We start from the raw sequence: 26667 nt of genomic DNA, 5'->3' as shown, positions 1-26667 counted from the left end.
AAAGTTACTCGTTCTGATTGATAAGTCTTGGAGACTTTTCTTGGGATTTGAACTTCTATCATAGGGCAACCTTAAAGGATGTTCAACCCAGACTTTCCTATTACGGGAATGGTCAGCCAAATTATTGTATCTAGGCACTCAAGAAAAGCAGGCTTACTCCGTGATTCTTCTGCTTGTCAGTTAGTCCACTGATTTTTTTTCCATGATATACACACAAGGATTTAGGGCCATTGGATTTGAATGAGTGAACTCAAGGCCAGTGATTCAAACATTGCATTCTGGAGAAACAATCATGTCCAATTCTGCAATTTCTTTTTCGAAATTGGAAATCTCCGACTCTGGAAGCGTATGTGATTAAATTAGCCCATACGAAACTTACCAAGATTGGCCATGATAGGGCGAAGCCAAAAGTCCTTTGACCCGGCTCCCTGACCATTCTTGTGGAAAGGTCTAAAGTAGGCATTGCCCACTGATAAAAGTCATCTCATATCTCCCAGCTCTGTACATCATCAGGCCTTGCTGCCATTTCCTTCCTGCAGTCTTCGTGTGGGATTCTCATTCCTGGGTCAAGATGCTGAGACTCTCCTATTCTTCTCTCCTAAATCTCAGTATCCATGTCTTACCACTTACAAATTAAATAAAGCAGAGAAAATAAACCACACAAGAACCAAGAAAATATACCACCTATTTATAATTTATATATTGCAATCCCCAAAGTGTTCTTAATATGCAAAACCATCTTGAAAAAAGAAGAAGCTGTAGGACACACAATTCAAGATTTAAAATACCACTACGCACATGCAGTACACTAAACATTCTGGTTCTGGCATAAGAATAGACATAGAGACCAAAGGAATAGAATTGGGGGTTCAGAAATGAATTTGTACGTCTTTGCTCAATTTGTTTCAACAGTGATGCTATGTCCATTGAATGTGCAAATAATGGTCTCTTTAACATATGATGCTGGGACAACTGGATTTCCACACAGAAAAGCATGAATGTGGACACGTACTCCACACCATATACAAAAGTTTACTCTAAATGGATAGATGACCTAAATATGAGAACTAAAACCATAAAACCCTTAAAAGTAAGCATCAGAGTTATATTTCATGTTTTTTCCCCCCACACTTTCATAGATATGAGATAACAAACAAATAGATAAATTTCTCTTGGTGCAATTTAAATCTTGTGTGTATCAGTGAGCACTATCAAGAAAGTGAAGACAACTACAGGTTGCGAGAGCATACTTGGAATCTCCACATTCCCTAAGGGTTTCATATTCAGAAATATAAGGAGTGCCTAGAGCTAAATACAGAAACACAAGCTACCCAATTTAAAAAAGTGGCAAAAGGCATAAATAGGCATTATTCCAAAGAAAATACAAATGGCCAGTATGCACATGAAAAGAGGCATCAGCAGTCATTAAAAAAAAAAATCAAAATCACAATGAGGTATCACTCCACATCCCACTGATGGCTATTGCCAGAAAAAAACAAACAGAAGAAAGTTAGTGAGAATGGAAGAAACGGAGCCATGTGCATTGCTACTGCGCATCTGAGGTGCTACAGCCACTGTAGTACACAGTTTGGTGGCTCCTCAAATAATCTAACAAAGAATTGCCATATGACCCTGTCATTCCACTCCTAGGCATATACACAAAAGAATTGAAAGTACAAAAACACATACATGGACACTGACATTTACTGCAACATTATTCACTGAACCAAAAAGGTGGAAACAACCCCAGTGTCCATTAAAGATGATTGGATACACAGAACGTGACATATAGATTCATGCAATATTATGCAGCCATAAAGAGAAAGAAGATTCTGTTATTTTCAATAAGTGGATGAACCTTGAAAACACTATTCTGAATGAAATAACTGAAATCCCAAGAACAATTATTGTATGATCCCACTTACATGAAAGTCTACAATATGCAAAGACATAGAGCAGTTTAATGGCTGGGAGGGCTGGAGGCAGAAAGCACGGGGGTGATTTCTAAAAACAAAGGAACAAAGTCAACAAAAAGAATATTCAAAACCAAATGAAAAGAAACCTATGAAATATTAGCATGTATTATTGATCAAATATTATATTTAAAATATGTGATGTTTTACAATATAAAAGAAGGCCAACCACCATTCTGCCAACAAAAGAGTACATGAAGAACCAACTATGGTCATCATGTTGGGAATAACCTGTGAAGCAGGCTGGCCAGGCTACAGGGAATCCATTTGTACTACAGAGAAGCAGTTACTGGATCATTCCACAAGGAGGTATCAGTACACTTCTGGGCAGGAGAATCCACCATCATGAAGGACACTCACCAGAAGGTGCAGAAGTCCTTTGCTGGGTCCAAGTGTGGTAGGAGGCGTGTGTGCAGTCACCTTGGGACCGCCATGGTCATTTGACATCACGTGGTGTGTCTGAAGCTACACATGACATGGGGGAAAATAAAGAAGGTCACGTCACCCTATCAGAAAAATAGGACGCCGAGATGAGGCTCCCAGTGCTAGCAGCAACCTGAGGCTTCAGAAAAGAAAGGACTTGGAAGTAAGAGCCATGTCTATTCACAGGTGGGCTTCCCCATGCTCTCTAGATCCACTCTCCCCACCTTCCCTCAGGGACAAGGCTTCCCCACAGCCTCCCCTGTCACTTACCTGACCTAAACCCCTGCGTTGCTTCTGCCACTCCCACTGAACTGCCTGGGAAGGTGGGGATCTGAACCAACTGATCAGACACACCAGAGGAAACCCATTTCATTCTATCTTTTGGATCCTGAGGCCACCTGTGACAGAAGAGACAAGGGGTGTGGCTGGGAAGGCCTACTATAAGAGTTGAACTGTCATCTTCCTCCAGGTTGTTCAAGGACCACAGACCCAGTTCCTCATCTCCCTTACCCGTCAGCTCACCTGAGCCAACAAAGCTAGAATAGTCCACACACACCTGCACAGGTGTGACTGAGACCTTCACCTGCATCTCACACCTCTCAGCCCAGGGTCACATCAGAAGGTTCACCCTACCCACAACCAAGGCTAGAGGGATTCTGCCTGTGCAAGTCTCTAGCTGGCTGTTTTTCAGCTAACTGAGGTCCTGTCATCTCAGGGTTCTTGCAGTCCTCTCTTCCCAGGCCCAGGTGCTAACACTATGTTTTCCCTCCCTCCTGGTTACTGATGCTCTTTGACTCTAGAAGGGCTCCTAAGCTCTGAGGGGCAGACTTTTGGTGGGACTGGCAAGCCAGGCTTGGTCAGGTGCACCTTTCTTATCAAAGTGACATCTTGCATTTTTACAACTGTAAGGACATCTTTTGCAGCAGATTTAATCAAGGCAAAAGTCCTTTTATGTCCTGACTACTGTTTTCATGGTTGTTGACTATTGATTCAAGGGGCATGCAATCCTTGACAACTTCAGATATACCGCTACTTACTTTGGTTGTCCAGAGTGAAGATTTTCATTTTCATTATGTTGAAGTGTAATCCACACTGAAGGCTGTGGTCTCTGAACTTCATCAAGTAGTTATTCAAGTTTTCTTCATTTTCAGCATGCAAGTGTCATCTGCGTATCCCAGGTTGTCAATGACATTCCTCCAATGCTGATGCCCCATTCTTCCTCATATATTCTGGCTTCTCAGATTATTTGTTAGGCATCCAAAACCCCATAGAGATTGAAAAAGTGAGATGAAAGGATACAATATTGCCACACCTCTTTTCCAGGGACACATAGAAGGGCCTAAGTCCCCCAAATGCTCCACTCACAATCTCCAATAGAGTACACCAATGATGTCTACATGTTCTTGCTTAACAAATTCGATTGACACACAGGCACATACACCGACAGAAAGACACACACACACACACACACACACACTGACCAATGATGTGTTGGTAGATATTTACCAATTCACTCTCCACTGGGAGTGCTGCAAGTCTGCTTTGTAAAGACTGACAACTCACCTGATAGAAGTAATCCTGCCACGGCTAATTTCAAGGTACCAGCCTGATGTCATTGACCCCCAATGGGCAGAGATAAGCACCACCTACTATCCCAAGTTAATAGGAGCCGATGCCAACATACATGATCCACTTTCCTATTAACATGTACACACATTCCACCTGCACCATGAGAAGGACCTTTAACTCCCTCCCATAATATGTAAACCAAATCTCACTATACATCTCCAGAACACACAGCTCACAACGCCTGAACACACACATACAACCTCGACCCACAACCTGAATATACAAACATACCACATCTTACTGCTAATAGTTTTATGACAAAAACCCTACGGACCGTGAACACTCACACTTGTTACTACAACGATGTGTATGCTCTCCACACGTGCCTGAACACACACATGTACAACAAACACTACACACAATCTAGCTCTCTGACACCACCATGTTCAAAATCTCACTTCATAAGCCACACTAATACAGACACACACTAAAACCCACATCTCTAAAACACTTATAATACACAAATTCCAAAATGCATGCACAATTTATATAAATCTTCTCAGTTTCCAGATGTACATCCTGAATCTCCCACATCCTCCAGAACAAACAGCTCTGAAAACTAGTGAAACCAAATAAACACACAACCACATACGACCCTTAGTATTAATATATGTAAGTACATCACATGAACATTGAAAATGTACATACAAGCTATACCACCAAATTCTGCAAGAATTAGACCAGAATAGGCACAAAGAGAAATGCTGGCTGCTTTCATACAGACACAAACCCCCCACACACTCACCCATAACCCAACCATGTATATACACCCCACACATGTATAGATGCAGATAAAACTCCAAAACACCAACAATCCTTGCAGTCTAGCTAATATACACACACAACCCACGCCCCTAAGCGGCCACGTGTTCACACATGCCAGACACAACACACACAGACACATACACACATGTAAACAGCCTCAATTTCTCAAAGTATACATCACCCAAAACACTATAGATTATCACGTCTCTAGAATATAGCCTCATTTCCCAACCTCCGAACATGCCCAAACACACACATCTAGAAACACCCTAACATTCTCCAAAGAAACACTTGTAGAATACTCCAAGAATAATTCACCCTCCCACTCGTGACTTACACACACCAGTATATACTCCCCACTTACAATGAGATATCTCTTGCACATCCTGAATAAATACACTGGAACCCTGTTCCAGGTCCATATCTCACGTTCCGAAACAGCCACATTCTCAATATCTCACACATAACCATATCAACGTGCCTCTACTACATGTAAAAACAATTCTCCCACACCCTGTGCAAATACACAGCCCCATATTTTCATCAGATACACACCTCCTCATTTTCCAGAATACACCATACTCTCTACTGAAAAATATTACACACAGCCCTGGAAAATAGTCATCCAAACAGCCATGCCCCTTCATGAAACACACAAGTTCTTTACCCATACAACTGGCCTTATACCCTAAATCTAACCTAAATTATCCAGGGAACTGAAAGTATGCAACAATGACCCTGTATCTTCCAACGCCAATAAACCCTCATAATGCCTGTCTACACATAATCCAACAATCCAAAATACTCAAACAGAAATCAATTTCAAATTTTCTAGTGTACAGAATCACACAAACCCCAGACCGAACATGGAAGAATTCATGTGCAACTCCAGAAAAGCACCCAAAGCAACACAAATGTACAATATGCCCTGACTACACACCGGTGATCCTCTCTCAGTCCCCAAATATAAAAAAGAACAGGCCCTACACCCAAACTAATACACACAGGCACACTCCCTCAGATGCCCAAACGTAAAGCTGAGAAACCCATTCCAAACCTGCTATTAGGTACACAGAATGACCCAAAATCTATGGCAGGAGAGCCATGCCCTAAGTATTCCCTCCAGCCACAAATTGTAAAGAGCTCACCTTCAAGTCTTTGAGTGCACACACCTGTATCTCATGCCCTGCACACTCCCACAAAACACACTCATACTGAACCACAAATATTCATACAGACACCGCCAACCCACACATACAAATACCAACTTCCCGCGAACCCATTCACACATACACAACTCCCAAACTGTGAATTCACAGAAACACATGGCCAACAGAGTCCCAAATAACGGGCACAGAAGTACCCACAACCCTCAATTCTCACAATCCCTACGAAGCTCACAACTACATCTCTGTCCTATTTCAAGTTATACACACCACCACACAAGTATCCACCCTCAAAAAACAAATGCAAAACTTTTGCATCTCCTCAAACAAACACTGACCCCCGACAGCCTATTAATATACACACGTGCCTCACATTCCAAATACACCCACAGACACTCAGTCCAGGATAGAAACACAAATGCAGCAACTTACAGCCTCAAATGCACACACAGTTGTGTGCTGGCAAAGGATTACACACTCACACTGGCTTTCTGCAGAATCATACATATAAAATCTCCCAGATACACATGGAGGAGTGACACAGAATTTACTGATTTCAGTCAAACATGCAGTACTCGTGACTGGAAATCTTTTATACACACATCATTAGCAGGGTGCTTTTGTAGATCTTGGAAAATCTGCTGCATCCTTAACCCACCATGCTTGCAAGTCAGTCATGATTCCATGCACGACACTACAAATAAATGCTTGGTTTTAGTCAATTCAGCAAAGTCACTCACTTCCTCAGCAAAGCAGTGTCATTTGAACATGAATGTTGGTTGATATGTTTCTTATGTTAACAAGGAAGACCTAAGAGACATGAGGTCCTAGGCTGGAACTTGACAGAATTTCCCTTGACACGAGCTCTTTCTGTGCTTAAACAGAGAGTGCTTTTCAAATCCTTATTTTTCAAAATTAGGTATTATTCAAAATGCAACAGATAATGACACACTTGTCAGTTTGAAGAGTCATTATTGAAAGTTCCCCCCTCATTTTCAGTCCACCAGTTAGGAAAACAATCACTGCAGTCCTGAGGTGCAGCCTTTGCCATTTCCCGTGGTATAAATACTGCCAGCACAGGGCACGCTAGCAACCTGAGAGCGCTGAATTCTACACCAGGAAAGGGGGTCTCCCAATGCAAAGCCCACCTGCAAATAACCCAAGAGCCTACAGGAGGGTAAAGCATAGCAGCAACATTACCAAGGATGTTTGCGTGCCCCTTCCCTTCCTTTGTAATAGAACTTACCTAAGAGAAAGCGGAAGAGCGGTGCGCTCCTGTGTGCAGGGTCTGAGGCCTCCCCTGGCACAGCCCAGCCCAGAGCGAGACCTACCCTTAGGGACCCTGCCTTCCCTGCTCCTGCCTCGCGCCTCAGTGAAGGGGACCTTCTGCAACTGACGCCTGAGGCCGTTAGAGGTGGCAGTTCGCGCGCCCCAGAGCCTTGTCTCAGGAGGCTGTGCGCATGCGTGAGCTCCTCAAGCAGGGCGGGCTTAGCCTTGCACCCTAAAGGCTTCGTACCTAAAGCATACCCTTTGTTGTGAGTGCATTCTGACTCACAGCGACCCCATAAGACAGAACTCTATCATCCAAGGGCTATTTTTCCTCAGGCAGCCCTGCTGATAATTCAAACCTCCCAGACTGCTTGCAATAAGATATGCTTGATTTTCACATCCCCTACCTCTGCAGATCCTACTAAGTTGTATTTGCTTTTTTACATGGACTATACTATTCTCTCTCGGAAACCCTGGTGGCGTAGTGGTTAAGTGCTACAGCTGCTAACCAAAGGGTCGGCAGTTCGAATCCGTCTAGGCGCTCCTTGGAAACTCTGTGGGGCAGTTCTACTCTGTCCTGAGGGTCGCTATGAGTCGGGATCGACTCGATGGCACTGGGTTTGGTTTTTGGTTATACCGTACTCTCACTATCCCTGGCTCTACAAATCAAGGAATGCATGCTAAGAGATCTCTTAAGGGAAAAGTCCTCAATATGTGTCCTTCAGTTTACTTTTCTCCTGTTTAGTGAGTAGGAAAACATCTCAGCCAGTGTTACTTTCTTCCTGTCCACATAGCAGGTACTGTGGGAAAAAAAAAATTATTCCTTTTTTTCATAATATAAATTAATTATTCCTGTTAGCCCTTAAAAAACTACGCACCAGAATTGCATCATTGTATTGCTTTTAAGGGTTTTTTTTTTTTTTTTTAATTTCAATAATCCGACAGCCTTTTTCTGGAAATTGCAAGATTTGTATTATTTCTCACTCCTTGGATGACTCTCTGCATGGCCCTACAGAGCCAACACATGGAGCCTCCAAGTGCACAGGCTGAGAGAGAAATCACAGCAGCTGAATAAGTCTCAGTCATCACATTTTATCATTTCCTCCAGTGCTCTGAGGTTGGGTGGAAGATCATCTGTCGTCTGTGTTCTATGACCTAAGAAGAGAGATGATTTTTTTTCAGTGGTCAGTGCAGGCCTTAGAGTTTTTCTACACGGATGGTCGGAGAGCCAGTTCCAAAGGACTTTTGGCTTTGTGCTTTCACAGCCAATAGTAGTAAATTTCATAGGGGCTAATTTAATCACACATGCTTCCATGGCTGAATATTTTCAGGCAGTAGAAACAGAAATTGCAGAATGTGGACATTAATGTTCCTCCACAACGCAATGTTTAAATCATTGGCTCTGGGCTCACTCATTCAAATCCAATGGTCCTAAATCTAAGTTAGTATGTAAAATGGGAAAAAATTCATGAACTCACTGGCAAGCAGAAGAATGAAAGAACAAGTCTGCTTTTCTTGAAGGCCTAGATGCACTGATTTGCCCCACCATTGGCCTAGATTGAAAAGCATTTAAGGTTGCTCCACGGGAGAAGCTCAAGTCCTAAGAAAAGTCACCAAGGTTTTACTTTTATCAATCACCATGACTAGCTTTTAAAAATATCAGGGCGGTTTTTCTTGAATCTAACTTCACCATCTAAGCTAAGACATGAGTGGAGTTGTTCAGTGTAGGTGCCAGAGAAAATACAAAGATAGATGCACGCAAGAAGCTGCTTCCTGGTTGCAGAGAATTAAGGGGTGGGCAATTTCCAGAAAGTCAGAAGCTGCGTGGACGAGCTCTTTTCACAGTGGTTGGGCAAACGCTGTGGATGCTGAAGATAGAAAGATTCATCGGGTCTTATCAGGTTTATATTTCAGGTAAAACTCAGACACCACGAGGCAATTCACGAGGACCACATTATGAAATGGCTTTGTAACATAATTGTCGCAAAGAGGGGAGAAGAACCCTTGTCTCCTCCGAGCTTCCAATTCTCTGTTCTCCTCTACAATATGGCTGCTATTGCCTTTTTCCACATTACCCTCAAGTCAAAATATCTTCCCCAGTGACAAGAATCTAAGTTAGTGCCAGCAGGGAAATTTTCTCAGTGAAGGCTATCAGTGTGGAACACTCCTTCATGCCTCTCTCCTTCCCTTACACCCTCCCATCTGAAAGGCCACTACTGCTGTGAGAGCAGGATTAAAGTTGATCTCACATTACTTTTCTCATTGCAACCACTAGGGGTCAGCACCCTTCATCACCCATGACTAATTTTCCATCAAGTGTCTCTTCCTGAAACAACAAAATAAGTGCTCTTTCAACTCATTTTAATACACTGAAAATTATGCTCATGGTGAAAAAAAGTCAAACATATTTTATTTAATGAACATTCTACCATTACTCGCACAAAGATTTGAGCACATACCTTGATGAGCCTGGATTCCAAAGAGCGAGGGTGTGTGTAGGACTTCATGGCTCAGAATGGCCAGGTAGGGGTTAGATGGGAGCAAGTGTGTGTGTGACTTGACTTTGGTGAGTAGAATCCTGTTTTGGTCTCCAGATACCCACCCATTTTACGGCCATGGGGCTCCATCTAGCACCTGAAGAACCCAGGGCTGTTGGAAAAAAAAAAAAACAAAAACACTCATTATCCATTGCCTTCGAGTTGATTCCTAAGCTCATTTAGTTTAGTTTCAGAGAAACAGATTTTCTTCTCCCTCATCCTTATAGCTGCTCCCATGCCCACTAAGCTCAAGAGCTCCAGAGGGTTTGATAACCATTCAGTATCCCAGATGATCAAAATGACCTGTAAGATTATGTATAATTGGTGTGCTGGTTTGGTTTGGGCGCTGTGTTTTATGTTTATGGAACCAAGATTCCAACTCTGACCTTCTGAGTGCAAATTCAGTTCTGCTCTTATGAGGGTGAGTAAGTCATAATAGCTAAGGTTTTTTTTATTTTCCCTCTGGTAGGTTTGCCACATAAAATACAGGCCACTTGTCAACTTCAAATTTTTGAGAAAGAACAACTAATGTTTTTGTGGAATCCTATTGGTGCGGTGTTCTTGAAACTATGTCTTCATATTACACAGGGATTCCCTGGAGTCCTGTATTTTACTTGCTAAATCCAGCAAGCCTATTCTTGGGCTAATTTGATGTTTACGAAAATGTTGCAGTTCTCATTGTAGAATCTAGGGTATATGTAAGAATACAAACAGAATCATTGATCCAGAAAGGGAAAGAAAAAATATAGACATACAGGATAGCATTAATTTTAAAGGAAAGAATAAATATATACATATATATATAGGAACACACCATACTTGTATAATGAAAACAGGGAAACTGAAATCACTTTTGAGAAATGAGCATAGCTTGTGTTAGTTACCCCCAGTCACATACAATATTTCTGGAAAGAGGAAAAAGAAATAGAAAACATCATCGATTTCCACTGAGATGGAGAATTTGGTTGCCAAGAAAAGGTGTGGGGGGTGGGGGGAGGAGTTGTCACTGTACAATCTATCTGAACTACTGGACTTTTCAACTATACAGAGGTATCTTTCTTTAACTACTGAATTACAGTCATTGTTAGTAATAAGATACTTAAATATGAATGTACAATATAACAATCTGGGAAACAACAGGAATCTACTTCTGGTCATGGAATTAGAGGCTGTCGCCCTTCCTTTAATACACTGGGGCTTTCCAGGAGAAAGGATCATAAGTAAGGCTGGCCATGCTGCAGCCCACAGAGTTTTAAGTAATGAATGGGAGTTCAGGGACACAAGGACTGCTTCCTAAACAATAATGTATACAATACTGTATGCACACACACCAAACACAATGGAACTTCTCTGAAAACCCTAATTTCAAACACTTGGATTCCTTGTCTCTATATGTACCCCACCTTCCATTAGACAAGGTGTCCTGAATTTTGTTTATGAAGTGCTGGTGACCTTGTAATAATTCAAGAACCTGCCACCTAGATTTGGGGAACAGGGTGGGTGTAGGGGCTCAAAACTAGGTATGTTGATGAGAATTGAAGTCTAGAGTAGAGCCTTTCTGCTGTGGATCTGAGAAAGAACTCACAAATGGCCCTAAGAGGTTCACACTATTTGTGTTGTCAACCATAATTTGAAGGAAACAGGTAGCTCTTGCCTACCTGTCAGATCCCTTTCATGGAATGTCTCCTCATCCCCACCTGCCCTCCACCCCTCCCCCACTGTAGAATGTCTGGAGTCCTACATTCTACTCCTGTTTAGATTCAAACTTTTCCCTCCTTTTCTTGGATCCATGAGCATCTGTTGGAGCCAGATCACGCTCAGAGTCCAGGACGTGGCGATTTCAGGTGCTGAAGGCTGCCAGACAGCTGTGGTCAGTGCCCAAGCCTGTGGAGATGTCTTCAGAAAGAGGTAGGCCTGGAGGGGAGGGGGTGTGTTATCAGATCCCTACCACCCCTCCAACCCTTGGGAATTCAAATTTGACACTTCCCCTGGGGACAAGCTGTCTGAGCAGGAGTGAGGAGTGGACCCTTAACACCACCTGGAATATCCAACCTAGGGAGCCTGAAGAGGAAGATTGGAAAAATGAGACAGGAGGTTGGGGAAGGAGAAAAGGGGTTTTATAGTATGCATCATGAAAAGAAATGCTCAGGAGGAGATAGGGAAACCACTCTTTTGAAGACTCACTCTTTCAAGAAAGTCTGGAGGACACTTTCTACTTCAGAATGTCCCTTCCCTGCTAGTGAGCCTGCTGGGGGCATTTCAGACAGAGTGGATGTCAACCCTGTTCCATGGGTTGGAAACAGCTTATGAGGGTGGCAGCCTGTCTGCCTGGGATTCCTGAGAGAGGTTCTGTGAGTCATTGATAGCTTGGGCCTCTTACTTTTCGGTAGACAGAGGCCTGAGAGTCTAGTTGAAGTGCTCACAAGTTCTCTAGTGGAAAATTTCTCAACTAGAGCGAAAGAAAATCTAATTCACTCTTGGGACTTCTTGCAGTCTTCACCACTTTGCCCTTCCATACTGATGCCCATCAGCTGAGATTCATTGTGCCGATTCCCAGTGACCAGGCAGGGAATTCAGATGACCTAACACCTGGTTGCCTTTCCTACTCCTCCATTTACCCTTTTCCTTTGTCTCAACAGCAACTCCAGTGCTGGGTCCGGATATGACCATGAATCCTGGTGCCTCCATGTCTCCTTTTGCTGCACTGCCCTTCCCCCCACACACTCCCAGACACCCACACCAAGAACCCAGGGAGCAGCACCCACTCCCCCTCATGACTTCCTCATGCCCTGCAGGCACCCCTCTGGGGCTCTCTGTTCTCCCCAGGACACTTCTGGTGCCTATCGTTGGGGATTCTGGCCACGGTGGGGCCAGAGCTGGCAAGGTCACTGTTCAAGTGAGGACAGAAGGGAGATCAGCAGAGCTGCCTGGAATTCAGACCTTTGCCATGGTGCAGACCCCACTTAATTGGAGTGCCCCAGGGGCTCCCAGTGGAGCACTTGAGTATGCTCCACCCCCTTTTAGGGAAGCCTCTGCTGTGATCCCTGCCATGTCTGTTGTGGGTACTCAGGCTTGTAGGGGAGTTTGGTCCCCAACTCTTTCTCTTCAAGCTCCACCACCAGCTGCCCAGCTGGCCTCCATTTTCCCCCAAGAGAAGGCTTGCTCAGGCCAACACGCTTCTTCTGGGGAGGGAAGCCTGGCCGCCACACAATCCAGGCCTTCGCTGGATGACTCCTCCTGTAATCCCCAGAGTGTTTACCAGAACTACCGACGTTGGCAATGCTTCAAGTCTCTGGCCTGGAGGCACCATCCCCAAAGTCCTGATACAGAAGCTCTTTCCTGCTTTCTCATGTGAGTGCCCTAATCAGTGGGGACAGCTGAGATTATTGTGCAGCTTTCAAATAAAGAGGTCTTGGGGAGACACAATGGAGGTTAGGCTCTTTACGAACACTTGAGTAAAGGTCATGAGGGCGATGGGATATGTTATGAGAAGATATTTTCCTGATCATATTAACCGTACCTCCCTGTGAACAACACATTCAGATGCCTTATTTCAATTGATGCTGACCACCTTGTACATGAAGCCAGTCTTTATATTGGAATCATTATCCTAATAATTATTTACAGGAGACTAAACAGTATGGTGGAAAACCTGGTAGCATAGTTGTTAAGTTCTATGGCTGCTAACCAAAAGGTCAGCAGTTCGAATCCACCAGCCGTCCTCGCAAACTCTGTGGGGCACTTCCAATCTGTTCTATATTGTCGCTATGAGTAGGGATCAACTCAATGGCAAAGGCTTTGGTTCTGTTTTTTTTAAACACTGTGGTAAAGTGAGGACCCATGATATGAATTTTGGTCTCAGACCGCGAACACGACATTCCTCCACTGGTCTTTACTTTCCAAAATAGGAGTTGAGCATATGTTGGCCAGTGCCGTATCATGTCCAGAGGAGAGAGGAAACGGGCAAGGCCTAGGACAACCACTTTAAGTTTACTCCCACCCTCATTCCTCTAGAGAATTCCAGTTACAACAGGGAGGTGGTAGAGTATGCATAGTTGTGAAGGGTTTGGGCTCTGTCCTCCTTAGATTTGTAATCATGAACAGGCCATTATACATCTTCACCCTAGAGTATCTCATCAAATAAGGAGACAACTACAGTTAACAGGATAGCTAAGAAGATGATATGACCTAATATATGAAGTGTAGTCCAAAGAAAGTATCTACAAGAGCGAAATTTTCCTAGCTACAGTATGTGTGAGTGGAAATTGGCAATGAAGTGCAGGGTCACGGACTTCTGTGAATGACAGGCAGAGTGATTAGTCACGTGGGAAGCTTTATCTTTTCAGAGCAGACCCTACATCTCTCTCAACCCTGAGCTTCCCAACAGGTCAATCAATATCGAACTCTGATCACATTCCACAGGATGTTTTTCCACATACACGTTGCTCTCATTGGCTGAAAGACTGAAGGCATCTTCTTCCCTCTCCCACTGCCCACCACTCGCCCAAGAATAAAGACACAGTCCACTAAATCCAAATTTCAAGCAGTCTTAGGAATTCCCTGGATTCCAAAACAGCAAGTGGTATCCTGGAGGCAAAAGCACTTGAAATCTAAAACACTGGAAGAGGGATGGACACGGACAAATAGGAAGATAGATGTGATAATGGGCAGAGGATGTGTGTAGGGGTGGTGTTAAGATGGGGATGAGATATGTATTTGTCGAAAGTTACTGACATGCATGGATATTTAGCCCAGTCCTGCGATCCCTGGCTAGACTGAAGCCCACCATGACCCTGGAGGAGGGATTCTGGCGGTCTGTACAGGAATGGCAGCTCAAGAGCAATTTTGACCGGATGATCTTCTATGAGATGGCAGAAAAGTGAGTCCATGGCATCTTGGCCTTGTTGGGACTGAGCAATGAGGTGTGAATGAAGTAGGAGGGCTGCTACAAATCAGAAGGGCTGTGTGAGGAGGAGGTGTGCACTTGGAGAGGGTTCCTGGTTCCCTGATGATCCCGCTCTACCCTCAGACAACTTCTACCACCACATTCACTGCTTGCAGTTTTCTGTTCTGCATTCATCAAGAAATTCACCCCTTCTACATGTTGGATTTGTAGATGCCCCCATACTTGAGTGTTAAGACAGAATGAGGAGAAACACTGTGGCTACCCATGGAGATATAGTCCAAGCTCTAGACACTCTGAAATGAGGGGATATGCTGTACCAGCCAAGTTCCTGCTTGCCTCAATGTCCATATAGCTAACAGGGAATTTGGGGCCACTCCTCCTCATGACAACTGGTAGAAAATTGTTCTACAACCGTCCAAGAATGGTCCAGGCTGGAAAGCTGTATTCATGAGAAGACAGCATCTCAGTCACCCTGTTGGACGAGCTTCTGTCCTTCATTGCCTTTCCTCCCTTGGTTTAAAAAAAAAATCATGAGAGGAGCCTGAGGCTTTTGTGAAACCTCATATTCCACCTTTTTTGCAAATGTCTCTTGGACCACTTGCCCACCTGGTTTATATCCCAAGGCCTCAAAGGTTGAGACTAGGACTGGGACACTAGGAACTACTCCTTGGTGTCACCTGCAATCAACTTCATCCCATCCCAGGTTCAGGCTGTCACCTCTACTGTGTGTGTTTTAGGCAAGGGCAGGAGAGGCTTGGAGAACGGTGTGCATGAGTGGGTCCTGCTGTGTGTCATGTAGGTCTGATTCAATTCAACCAACCAGTGTCAGCGTTGTGGTGTGCCATCAGGTGCTAAGGGTATGGAAAGGTAGTGAGCACTATGGCTGTGTCAGGAGGAGCTTCCAAGAAGGCCGGGCTCATTTCCTTCACAACCTTCCTATGTTAAGATGAGTTGTGCTGCAGGTGAAGGGATGATGTGGTGAACATGTAAAGGACCCAAACCTTGTTTGTGCCTCCTGGGAAATGGACTTACTGGGCACCTGGACAGGTCATTGAAGGCACATCTTTCTGCACTGCCCCATAATTGGCTATTGTCTGGTCCTGGGGCTCCTGGTACATCTTCTCTTCTCCTCAGCACACCCTGTGCCTCCCTCACCCTTGTCAGGTTCATGGAGTTTGAGGCAGAGGAGAAGTCAGAGATTCAGATGTTGCAGCAGAGGAATGCGTCTGTCTGCCTCCTTCCTCCAGCTCCACGCAATCTTGATCCTCACGGGCCTTCATCCACTGTGGTTGGCCAGCATCCAGGTATGGCTAAGCAAGTTCAACAGGAGCTACGGGCCAGGGGTCAAAGGAGGTATTTAGGGACTGGTTTTGTTGGGAGAAGGCATTGTCTTCACCTGTGGTACTTTTCTTTCAAGAGGGGACAATGGCTATTTCTATCAGTAGAGACTGCCAGATGCCTGGGGTCTCCGCTGTTCTTCTTTACACACTAGTAGTGAGGTGGTCAAGTTTTATAACTATTGTCTCACATGGATTATCAAATGTGGGCTCCAATACCTAATCAGCTTTAAATGTGGGTCTCAATGAGACTTCTTGAAAAAGAAGCAGTTTCAAGTTTCCCCATAAGTTGACTCTCTTGGACCGTCTGCCTCTTACCTCTTCTCCTCTCACAGTGTTTGTGGCTTCAGGTGTGCCTGCCCTACCAGGAACCATGTCAGTGTCTCCATAATTCTGCTTTACAACATGGGGTTGGGTGGTGACTTAGTTATCTGGTGTTGCTATAACAGAAATACCACAAGTGAATGGATTTACCAAACAGAAATTTATTCTCTCACAGTCTAGAAGGCTAGAAGTCTGAATTCAGGGTACCAGTTCTCGGGGAATGGTTTTACTCTCTGATGGTTCTCGGGGAAGGTCGTTGTGATCAATCTTCCCCTGGTCTAGGAGCTTCTCAGCACAGGGACCTCGAGTCCAGAGGACGGGCTTCACTCTGGGAACTTCATTCTTGGTGGCATGAAGTTCCTCTCCTCTCTGCTTGTTTCTCTCTTTTCCATTTCAAAAGAGATTGACTTAAGATACAATCGAATCTGTAGACTGAGGCCTCCCTCATTAACACCACTGCCTATAATCCTGCTTCATTAATATCATAGAGGTTAGGATTTATAACACATACGATAATCACATCATATCCCAAATTGGTGCACAACCACACAATACTGGGAGTCATGGACTAGCCAAGTTGACACACATTTTGGGGACACTATTCAATCCGTAACAGGTGGAAAGAGCCTGAATTTGCTGCCACATAAACATGCTCTTTCCAACCCTTCTATAGTGTTCATTCCAAAGAAGGGAGGTTCCATGGCACAGCCCCCTAAGCAACATCAACACAGACCCCAGCACCCTTGGGAGCCCAAGCGGTCCCATGAAATCCCTCCTGAAGCCGTCAAAGATTATGTTGAAATCATGGAAGATCTCCTTGGAACTGCCCATTCAGCCACTGTGGAGGCAGATGGGAAATGTGAAGAAGAAGCAAATGAGGAACAAGAGGAAGAGAATGAGCTGTACCCAGACCCAGGACTCCTGAGCTACATTGACAAGCTGTGTGCACAGGAAGCATTTATCACCAAGGTGGGCCAGGACCTGAGGATTGGTGTGTGTGGGTTCTGTACTTTGGTGCTCCATCCACCAAACATCTAGAGTTTTACCCCAGACATTGCAATTTAGCTCAGTTCCTTCCTCCATAATCGATGTGTGTGTCCTTTTCTTGTGTGTACATGTGTGTGTGTAAGTGTCTGCGTAGGTGTAGGTTGGGGTGGTGATATTTTAATATAATACTGGATGCAAATTCGAGAGGGAGATTATTGATTCTCTTCTAGAACCTCTAAATCACTGGTTACTCCTTGTCAAGGATCTTCACATGCCGCCTCCTTCCATTCTCAGGTGGAAGCAGTTATTCACCCTCAATTCCTGGAAATGTTACTATCCCCAGATTCTCAGGTAGATCCCATGTCCTTAAGGCAGGAGCTGGAGGAAGAGGAAGGACTCACTCTCACTCAGGTAAACCAGAGGAGGAAGGGAGAATCATAACATGAAGCCCACAGGATTTCATCTAACCCGACAGTGCCTTGGCTGTCATGGCTTCTGCGGAAGGCCAGCTCCAGGTGTGGGAGCAGGTGCAGAATGAGGAGGTAAGAGATAATGGAGTGGCCAAGAAGAGGAGTGGAGTGGTAAGGCATTGCGGTTGGGAAAACCACACAAGAGGATGGACAGGCAGAGCTGCAGTACTAGTTATTGAAGGACGCTCATGTGACTGACTTCCCTAAATTCTGCCCCAATACTATGGCCTCCACCACCCACTCAGCCACGTGTTCTCACAGTCTGTACAGAATCAGTAATTATCCATTTTCCTTCCTTGCAGCTGGTGGAGAAGCGACTGCTGGAATTGAAAGGAAAAGTGGGTGTGGAGGCACCCCCAACTTATGTTGTGCCAACCAGGGAGTCACCTTGTACAGAGTCTAGGACCAGTCAAGACGCAGGGAGCACAGATAACCACAGCATCCAATTACAGATGAGCGAGAAAATTAGCACAAAAGAGTTGGATACAGATGACTTGCCAAAAGATGGCAGCAGCTACAGTAATTTGTCTAAGTTAAAAGACCTTGGTCCCTTTATGTGGAGTCCCATGTCACAGGAACTTAAGTCTGAACAATCAACTTCTCCTCAACGGGGTCCTGGTTGCACCTCCCCTAGATTGGGAAACAGAGAAACCTTAATGTCCTTACAAGCCTCTCCTATTTTTAGTGGAACACCTGCGAAAGTTGAAAGGTCCAGTGAAGAAGAGGAAGAGGAGGAACTCCCCAGCCTTGACTTCCTCTTGGCATCTCGAGAAAGCCTACTGCCCTGGAGTCTTTCCAAGAGTCCTCTGCCTGCCTCCAGCATTCTGCACCATGGAGTTCAGGGTACCTGGGGAGAATCCCAGCCCCGATCTCTGGAGACAGTGAGTCTTAGCCGTCCTGGACATACAGCTGTGAAGTGGAAGATCCCACCTCAAGTCAGAGCTCCATCACTTGCTGCAAAGCGGCCCTACTCAGGGGCTGACCTCGGAGTCTCTGGGAGGCAACCCTTGACTGTGGGTGAGGTCCAACCCTCGCTGCCTCTAAAAAGAAGATGTGACCCTTCCACTCATGGAAAAAGGAAGAAGCATCTTCTTAGCCATTAGTGAGCTCTCCGATATGTCAGACCATCAAGTTAGGGTCCCTTAGATAGGTTAGGGTTGTCAGCTCCTCCCCCATACTTATTAGGCTAATGCTCCTCCCCTATCCCAGTGGTACTTTTGGCTATTGTACAGATACGATGATGGCAGAGAGGGAGGCCAAAGCCTGGGTAGGGTGCACATCTACTTCCATAGTGGCAGATGAAGAACAGTAGATTTACTTTAAAGAATAGTCCTCTGTAAATTGGGATTAAAGATAGTTTTGTTGGAAGAAATTCTCATTGACTCTTTCTTCTGGCCCTCCTCTGATGCTGGATGGACTGTGGTGCTGTGAAAAGGAAAAGATATAGGTGTCCCCCGTGTTCCTGATCCACATGTGACTGACCTAGTTCTCTTCTCCAGCTTTAACTGATGTCCTCAGGATGCTCCTGGGGACAGTCTGGCTTTGGCCGCTCACGGCTCACTGATAAATCGCCAGTGATCACTTTTATCATCCATTTTTCACTAGCTGTGGCTTGGTTTGGGGAGCTTTCTGTGGGTATATTATGCGTATCTCTGTCTCTTAACAATCTATTAATGGAACTTGCATTTCAACCTTTCAGCCTTCCTGGTCATTAACTAATGTTTCTATAATTGAGCCTTGAGGCTGCACTTTTCTTGAAGGGACTTTTTTTCTTTTTCCTAGGAAGATGCCAGACAACAGATCTAAAATGATCCTCAGCATACCCAGGGATTTTCCTGTGTGGTTTATTTGACTTGACAGGATCAACACTTGGCTTCTTGGGGACATGGCTTTCTGTTTCTCTGCATTTACTCTAAGAAATGCTATCATGAATTCTCAAGAGGACTTCAAAATAAGCAATGATAGTATGCTACCTTCGGTGAGGAGGGAACGAGATGGAATCTGTTAGAAATACATTTATGAAGCCTTCTTTTGATAGTGTGCATATGAACTATGAAAGTAGACAGGGAAGTTAGGAAGTCCCTTTACCTTATTTGTGGACAGGAAAGAATCTCATTCAACCAAATTGGGAAGGTCCATCCTGCTGTGCTCAAGGGGACTGACCTCAGGTGCCTTTGGAATCTTCCAAGGAACATCCTATAAGCACTCTTCCCTTTCTTTCCCAAATGATGACTGAAATTCTAGGGTTAAATTGATGTCGATTTGGTCTTATACTTACATCTAAAATAGTTCCTTACAAACAAGAGGAAACTTAACTTACACAACAATCATAAAGTCCAGGAGAAGCAGAGATGTCATGAGGTTCATAGCAGACCTGGATGCCCAGAGTGTGCAAGGCTAGATGTGAGCAGGGATGGTAGGAAGGGCTGAGGAGTGCTAAGGAATCAGTTGTCTGACTGTTCGGGCACTTGCATAGACCCCATGTTCAGACCAGGGGTGTTCTAGTGTTGTGGCATTTAGTGCCTGTGAGCTGCTTCCTGTGTTGGGAGGTTCCTAATGGGGATCTGGATGGAGACCTCTGCAAGTAAGATTCTGCTGGGGAAAAAATCAAGATGAAGAGATGAGAATGAGGGGAGAGGACACCTCTGGTCTTTCCTCAGAATTGTCAAGTCCTTGCCCTCCAATCTGCACGTAACTCCTCAAATCCAGGTGTCCATGTCCTGACTTCATCAGTGCATTCTCCTCAGTAGCTCTATTTCTCAACCTGGAAGCTCCCTGGAATTTACCAAAGCTTCCTTCCAGCCTCATGCTTTTTTTCTCCAAGTTCCAAATTCTAATTTTATTCCAAGTGCCTGTGAATTTTCAGGAATGCCATGTCCCAGAAGGTTCCCGGCCAACAAGATGCAGGCACCTCATAGAGTGTCCTGCTCAGCATAACCAACAATCCTGGTGTATCCCAGGTATTTACGGGGGTGTACACATCCAACATTGAAAGACAATGTGGTAAGTGAAGGACAGAGCCCTGGCTCCTCAATTCCCCGCTGTTTGACTTTAGAAAATTCCTGTTAAGTCCTCTACATTTTAGGATCTTCACTGGGAAAATAGCATAACGCTGTACACCTCTCAGAGTGTCTGGGATATTAAAGGAGTGATACAGCCGGTCCTTGGCACCCAGTGGTGTTGGCTGTAGGGATTCGGAGGCACTGTATATTCTCACACCCCTGTCTTGCGTGGCTAGATGGAGTTGGGTGATACCTCCAGCCCTCAGGTCCCTGATGTGTGTGGATGAGGAGCCTGTTTAATGGGCAGGGTGACATCAAATGTCACGAATCTGCAACTGCCCCTTGGCTGTTGCAGTTGAAAATAGGCTTCAAGTGTATGCCCTCTTGGTGTTGAAACGGCCCACACAGGTACAGGCAGGGGTGAACGGTGCTACATGTCCTCAGACCCTTTATGCCAGTGTCCAGGCAAAGATGCAGCCCTGGCCTGACTTCCCAGCTGAGGTGGCACGGTGAATTGTTACAGCCAAAGGACTAGTTTGTGTGCAGAGAGCCCTGAGCTCTGGGTTACAGGACTGGCAGTTCTTGCATACTGTCTGACTGGTGGACCGCAGGGAGCGGGGGCCAGGTGTGGAGAGGGAAAACAGGCTCTTCTCCCCTGTTAGAGTTTTGGATGGGGAGGGTAGGTTAGAAGCTTGCACTTAACTTTCACAGGTCCAGTACCATTTCCATCCTGATCTGGAGGCAGCTGCAGACTTTCCACTGCCCAGCCTCTCCTGACATGGTGAAACCTGTCCTGAATGCTACTGCTCTCCTCAGCCTGCCATGCACCAGCTGACCCAGCCAGCAGGGTGCTGACAACCTCACAACTGGCACTTCTTTGCTGCTTTTGAACTGTCTCTCCAGCATCCTGCCGCTCAGTCCAACTCCTCAGCTTTGTCTTCGATGATCTGGGCCCGTACACTGTCATATAGAATCGATTCACTTCTTTTTCATGTCTTGGATGTAAGAAGAACAACAGGAAGCATCTGATTATTTTGCCATCTTGGCCCTGGCTCCTCCTTCTTCCTTACAAAATTGAAGTGTATTCCAATCTATATATATATTTGTTCCATTAGAATAAAGTAAATTGTTCCATTAAAATAAAGTCAATGTTCTATGCCCAGCATCAACGATCCTATTTGTATGTCTTTAGTCTAGAGTCTACAATGATAACTTCAACATTCCCTTAAACTTCAAAGTCACCCCAAGAATAGACTTGCTGGGTTTAGCAAAGAAAATATAGGCCTCCAAGGATTCCTCACGTAATATTGGGGGTATATTTACAACAATATTAGTCATTGCTTAACAGAAATTTGAAGTCAATAAGAGGCTTGTATTTTATCTGGAAAAACTACCAAGAGGCAGAAAACATTAAGCTGTTATGACTTACCCTCGGAAGAACAGAACTGAATTTGCAGTTAAAACGCCTGAGTTTAAATCTTGGTTCCATACACATAAAACACAGCACCTAAACCAAACCAGCATACCAATTTCACAAAATCTCTGCAGGTCATATTGATTATCTGGGATATCGAATAGTCATCAAACACTCTTGAGCACCTAGGTTTATTGGGCAGAGAGCAGACGTAAGGGTGAGGAAGGCAGAAAATCCTTTTCTCTGAAGGAAAAGTGCATACAATGCTACAGCCCTAGGATCTTGAGTTGTTAGTTAGGGCCCCATGGCCCTGAAATGGGTGGGTATCGTGAGACCAATGCAAGATTCTACTCACGCAAGTCAAATCCCCATCCACACACACACTTGCTCCCATGTATCTCCTAGCTGGGCATTCTGGGTCATGAAGCAACACTTCTCAGCTTCAGCATCACCTGTCCCCATCATACACCCTTGCTTTTTTGGCATCTGGGCTCATCAATTTATGTCCGCGATCCTTGGGGGAACCGTGGTATTATCATCTTTCAAGAAAGAATGTTTGTCTTCTTATTCATCACGAACACAATTTTCAGGGTATTACAGTGAAAATGATTTGAAAAAGCATTCATTTTGTTATTGTTTTGAGAGGCTTGGTAGAAAAACTGGTCATGCGAGATGAGGGTGCTGACCCCAAGTCATTGCAACAAGAACAGTCATGTGAGAAAACTTTCATCCTGCTCTCACAGCAGCAGTGGTTTTTGGATGGGAGCATGTAGGGGAAGGAGAGAGAAGCAGAGGAGAAGTATTCCACACCGACAGCCCTCACATAAAAAAAAGTCCCTACTGGCACTAACAACCCTAGTGGTGTAGTGGTTAAGAGCTACGGCTGCTAATCAAGAGCTTGGCAGTTTAAATCAATCGGGCATCCTTAGAAACCTTATGGGGCATCTCTACTCTATCCTGTAGGGTCACTATGAGTAAGAATCAACTCAAAGGCCCCACACACTTGCTTGGGATTGAGCGAGACCTTCACCTGCATCCTTACACATCTCAACAAAGGGACACATCAGAAGGTTCAGCATACCCACAGCCAAGGTTGGAGACATTCCAGCTGTGCAAGGCTGTATCTGGCAGTTTTTCAGCTAACTGAGGTCCCATCAGCTCAGGGTTCTTGGGACTCTCTCTTCCCAGGTCCAGGTGCTAAGACTGTGTTTTCTCTATTTCCTGGTGACTGGTGGTCTTTGAGTCTAGAAGGGCTACCCAGCTCTGAGGGGAAGCCTTTTGGGGGGACTGCCATGCCAGGCTTGGGACAGGTGCACCTTTTTTTTTTTTTTAATCAAAATGACATCTTCCATTTTTATAACTTTAAGGGAGTCTTCTGTAGCAGATTTTCCCAAGGCAAAACATCCTTTGAAGTCCTGACTGCTGCTTCCATTGTTTTTGATTGTTGATTAAAGAGGCATGAAATCCTTGAAAACTTCAAATATGTCTCTATTTACTTTGGTTGCCCAGTGTGAGGATTTCATTTTCTTTATGTTCAGGTGTAATCCATGCTGAAGACTGTGGTCTTTGGTCTTCATCAGGTATTTCTTCAAGTTTCCTTCAGTGGCAGCCTGGAAGGTTGTCATGTGCATGTCCCAGGTTGTCAGTGACATTCCTCCAAAGCTGATGCCCATTCTTCTTCATATATTCTGGCTTCTCAGATTATTTGTTAAGTACAGGGATTGAAGAGTGAGATGAAAGGATACCATATTGTCACACGTCTTTTCCATAGAGATAGAAGGGCATAAGGCCCCAAATGCCCAACTCACACTATCCAATAAGTACCCAAGTGATGCCTAAATGTTCTCAGCAGCACATTCTAATGGCACACAGGCACATACACAGACAGACATGCGCGCGCACACACAAGTAACCAATGTCATCAATTCACTCTCCGTTGCAAGTGTTGCAAGCCTCGATTTGCAAACATTGACAATTTACCTGATATACATAATCCTGCCATTGCTAATTTCAAGCTACCAGCCTGATGTCATTGACCCATATTTGGGCAGAGATATGCACCATCTACTATCCCTTATTAACTGGAGCTGATCCAAGCATAACTGATCCTCTTTCCTATGAGTATGTACACACATTCCAACTGTACCATGAGAAGGACCCTTAACTCCCACCCCAATATATAAACCAAACATCACTATACATTACCAGAAAACACAACTCCTGAACACACACATACAACTACTACCCTCACTCTAAATACACAAACATACCACCTCTAACTGCCTATACTGTTATAACAAAGCCGTATGGACCGCGAATACGCACAGTATTTCCTACAACTATGTATACTCTCAACATGTGTCTGAAGACATACACGGACAGCCAATAGTACCCATATATACTCACTGAACACTGTACACAAAACCAAGCCCTCTAACACCACCAAGTTCAAAATCGAACCTCAAAGGCTACCCTAACACAGGCCCACGAGAAATCACACATCTCTAGAACACATACAATATACAATTCCCAAATGAATGCACGATTTATAGAAGACCTCTCAGTTTCCAAATATACATACTGAACCCCCAACATCCTCCAGAATAAATACCCCAGAGAGCCAGTGAAACTAAACACACACACAACCACATACAACCTGTATTATTAATATATGTAAGTACACCAAATGAACACTGAAAATGCACATACAACTAGCCCACCAAATTCTCCAAGAATTAGACCAGAATAGGCACAAAGTGGATCCCTGACTGCTTTCATACAGACACAAACACCCTATACACTCACCCAAAACACGACCATGGATACGAAAAAACAAAACCAGATTCGCTGCTGTCGATTTGATTCCAAGTCATAGCAACCACCACATACTCAGGGACGCAGCTAAAACTCCAAAACATCAACATTTCTAGAACTCTAGCTAATAGACACACACAGGACCCCCCTAATTGCCCACACATGCCAGGCACAACACACACACACACACACACTCACACACACAGATTCCCACTTACTTAATGTATACAGCACCCAGAACACCATAGATTGTCACACAGGTCTAGAAATTGGCCTCGCTTCCCCAACCTCCAAACATGCCCAGAGACAATTACAAATGCCCTATCGTTCTCCAAAGAAACACATGTAGAACACTCCAAGAATAACTCACCCAATGACTCACGATTACACACAGCAGTATATCCTCTCAGAAGTCAATGAAATATCTCTTGCACATCCTATATAAATACATGGAAACTCTGTCCCAAAACTGCCACGTTCTCAAAATCTCATACATAACCATATCAACATGCTTCCAGTACATACACAAATTCATTTCTTCCACTTCCTGTGCAAAGGCACAATCTCACTTTTTCATCAGATACCCACCTCCTCATTTCCCAGAATATAGCATACTCCCTACTGAAACTTATTACACATAACCCTAGAAAATATTCATCCAAACTGCTGTGCCCCTTCATGAAACAAACTCATTACGAATACAACTGTCCTTGTATCCTGTATATAACCTAAATAATTCAGGACACTAAAGATATGCAAAATATGACCCTATATCTTCAAATACTAATATAACTCACAATGCCTGCCTATATACAATCAAACAATCCGTAGTACTCAAACAGAAATCCATCCCCAATTTTCTTGAATGCAGAATCATACAAACCCCAGAACAAACATGGAAGAATGCATGTGCAACTCCAGGAAAGCATCCAGGCAACACAACCATACAACATGCCCTGAGTACATACCAGTGATCGATCCTTCCTCATTCCCAAAATATACAAAACCAAAAGGCCTTACATGCAAGCTAATCCACACAGGCACACTCCCTCATATGCCCAAATGTCAAGCAGAGAAACTCAATCCAAACCTGCCATTAATACACAGGAAGACCCAAAATTCATGGCAGAACAGCCACACCCAAAGTATTCCCCTGAGCCACAAATTCCATACAGCTCACATCCAAGTCCTTGAGTGTACACGCCCATATCTCATGACGTGCACACTCCCACAAAAGCTCACTTATATTGAATCACTAAGGTTCATGGAAACACCACCAACGCACACATTTCAATACAAATATCAACTTCCAGGAACCAATTCAACACATACACAATCCCCACACTGTGAATTCAGGTAAACACATTTCCAACAGAGTCCCAAATAACAGGCACAAAAGCATCCACACCTCTCAATTCTCCCAATCCCTACAAGGCTCGCAACTGAATCTCCATACTATTTCCAGATATAAGCAACACCTCACAAGTACTCCACCCTCAGAAATCAGACACAGAGGTGGTGGGGCCAAGATGGTGGAGTAGTCAGATGCTTCCTGTGGTCCCTCTTATTAAAAAGGCCTGAAAGAATATGTGAATCGAATATATATGACAATTTAGGAGCCCTGAACATCTAAGGCAAAGGTGAGGAACTG

The 26667-nt window shown here is 44.4% G+C and overlaps 1 protein-coding gene and 2 long non-coding RNA genes across 7 annotated transcripts in view; 1 reads left to right on the top strand and 2 right to left on the bottom strand.

Annotated features, from left to right (window-relative positions):
* The window catches only part of LOC135232415 (uncharacterized), a 62646-nt gene extending 54497 nt beyond the window's left edge, over positions 1-8149 (bottom strand). For both annotated transcript variants that reach the window (XR_010322927.1, XR_010322928.1), the window contains exons 1-3: positions 3434-8149; positions 2667-2794; positions 2334-2438 (exon numbers count right to left, since the gene is read on the bottom strand). This is a non-coding gene — a long non-coding RNA (uncharacterized LOC135232415). The remainder of the gene's footprint in view (positions 1-2333; positions 2439-2666; positions 2795-3433) is intronic.
* Positions 8150-26667, bottom strand: part of LOC135232414 (uncharacterized) — a 74638-nt gene continuing 56120 nt past the window's right edge. For all 4 annotated transcript variants that reach the window (XR_010322925.1, XR_010322926.1, XR_010322922.1 and 1 more), the window contains 2 exons: positions 9685-9874; positions 8150-8380 (listed from right to left, as the gene is read on the bottom strand). This is a non-coding gene — a long non-coding RNA (uncharacterized LOC135232414). The remainder of the gene's footprint in view (positions 8381-9684; positions 9875-26667) is intronic.
* On the top strand, positions 11552-22975 carry LOC135232378 (NUT family member 2D-like). Its single transcript, XM_064290926.1, has 8 exons — positions 11552-11670; positions 12589-13113; positions 14513-14641; positions 15833-15972; positions 17003-17298; positions 17611-17727; positions 18089-18803; positions 22848-22975. The coding sequence occupies exons 1-8, from the start codon at positions 11552-11554 to the stop codon at positions 22973-22975; spliced, it is 2169 nt and encodes a 722-aa protein (XP_064146996.1).

Source organism: Loxodonta africana, chromosome 9, assembly GCF_030014295.1.
Source record: "Loxodonta africana isolate mLoxAfr1 chromosome 9, mLoxAfr1.hap2, whole genome shotgun sequence".
Lineage (NCBI taxonomy): Eukaryota > Metazoa > Chordata > Mammalia > Proboscidea > Elephantidae > Loxodonta > Loxodonta africana.
The sequence above is the reverse complement of the archived record's forward strand: the minus strand, read 5'-3'. Positions and strand labels throughout refer to the sequence as shown.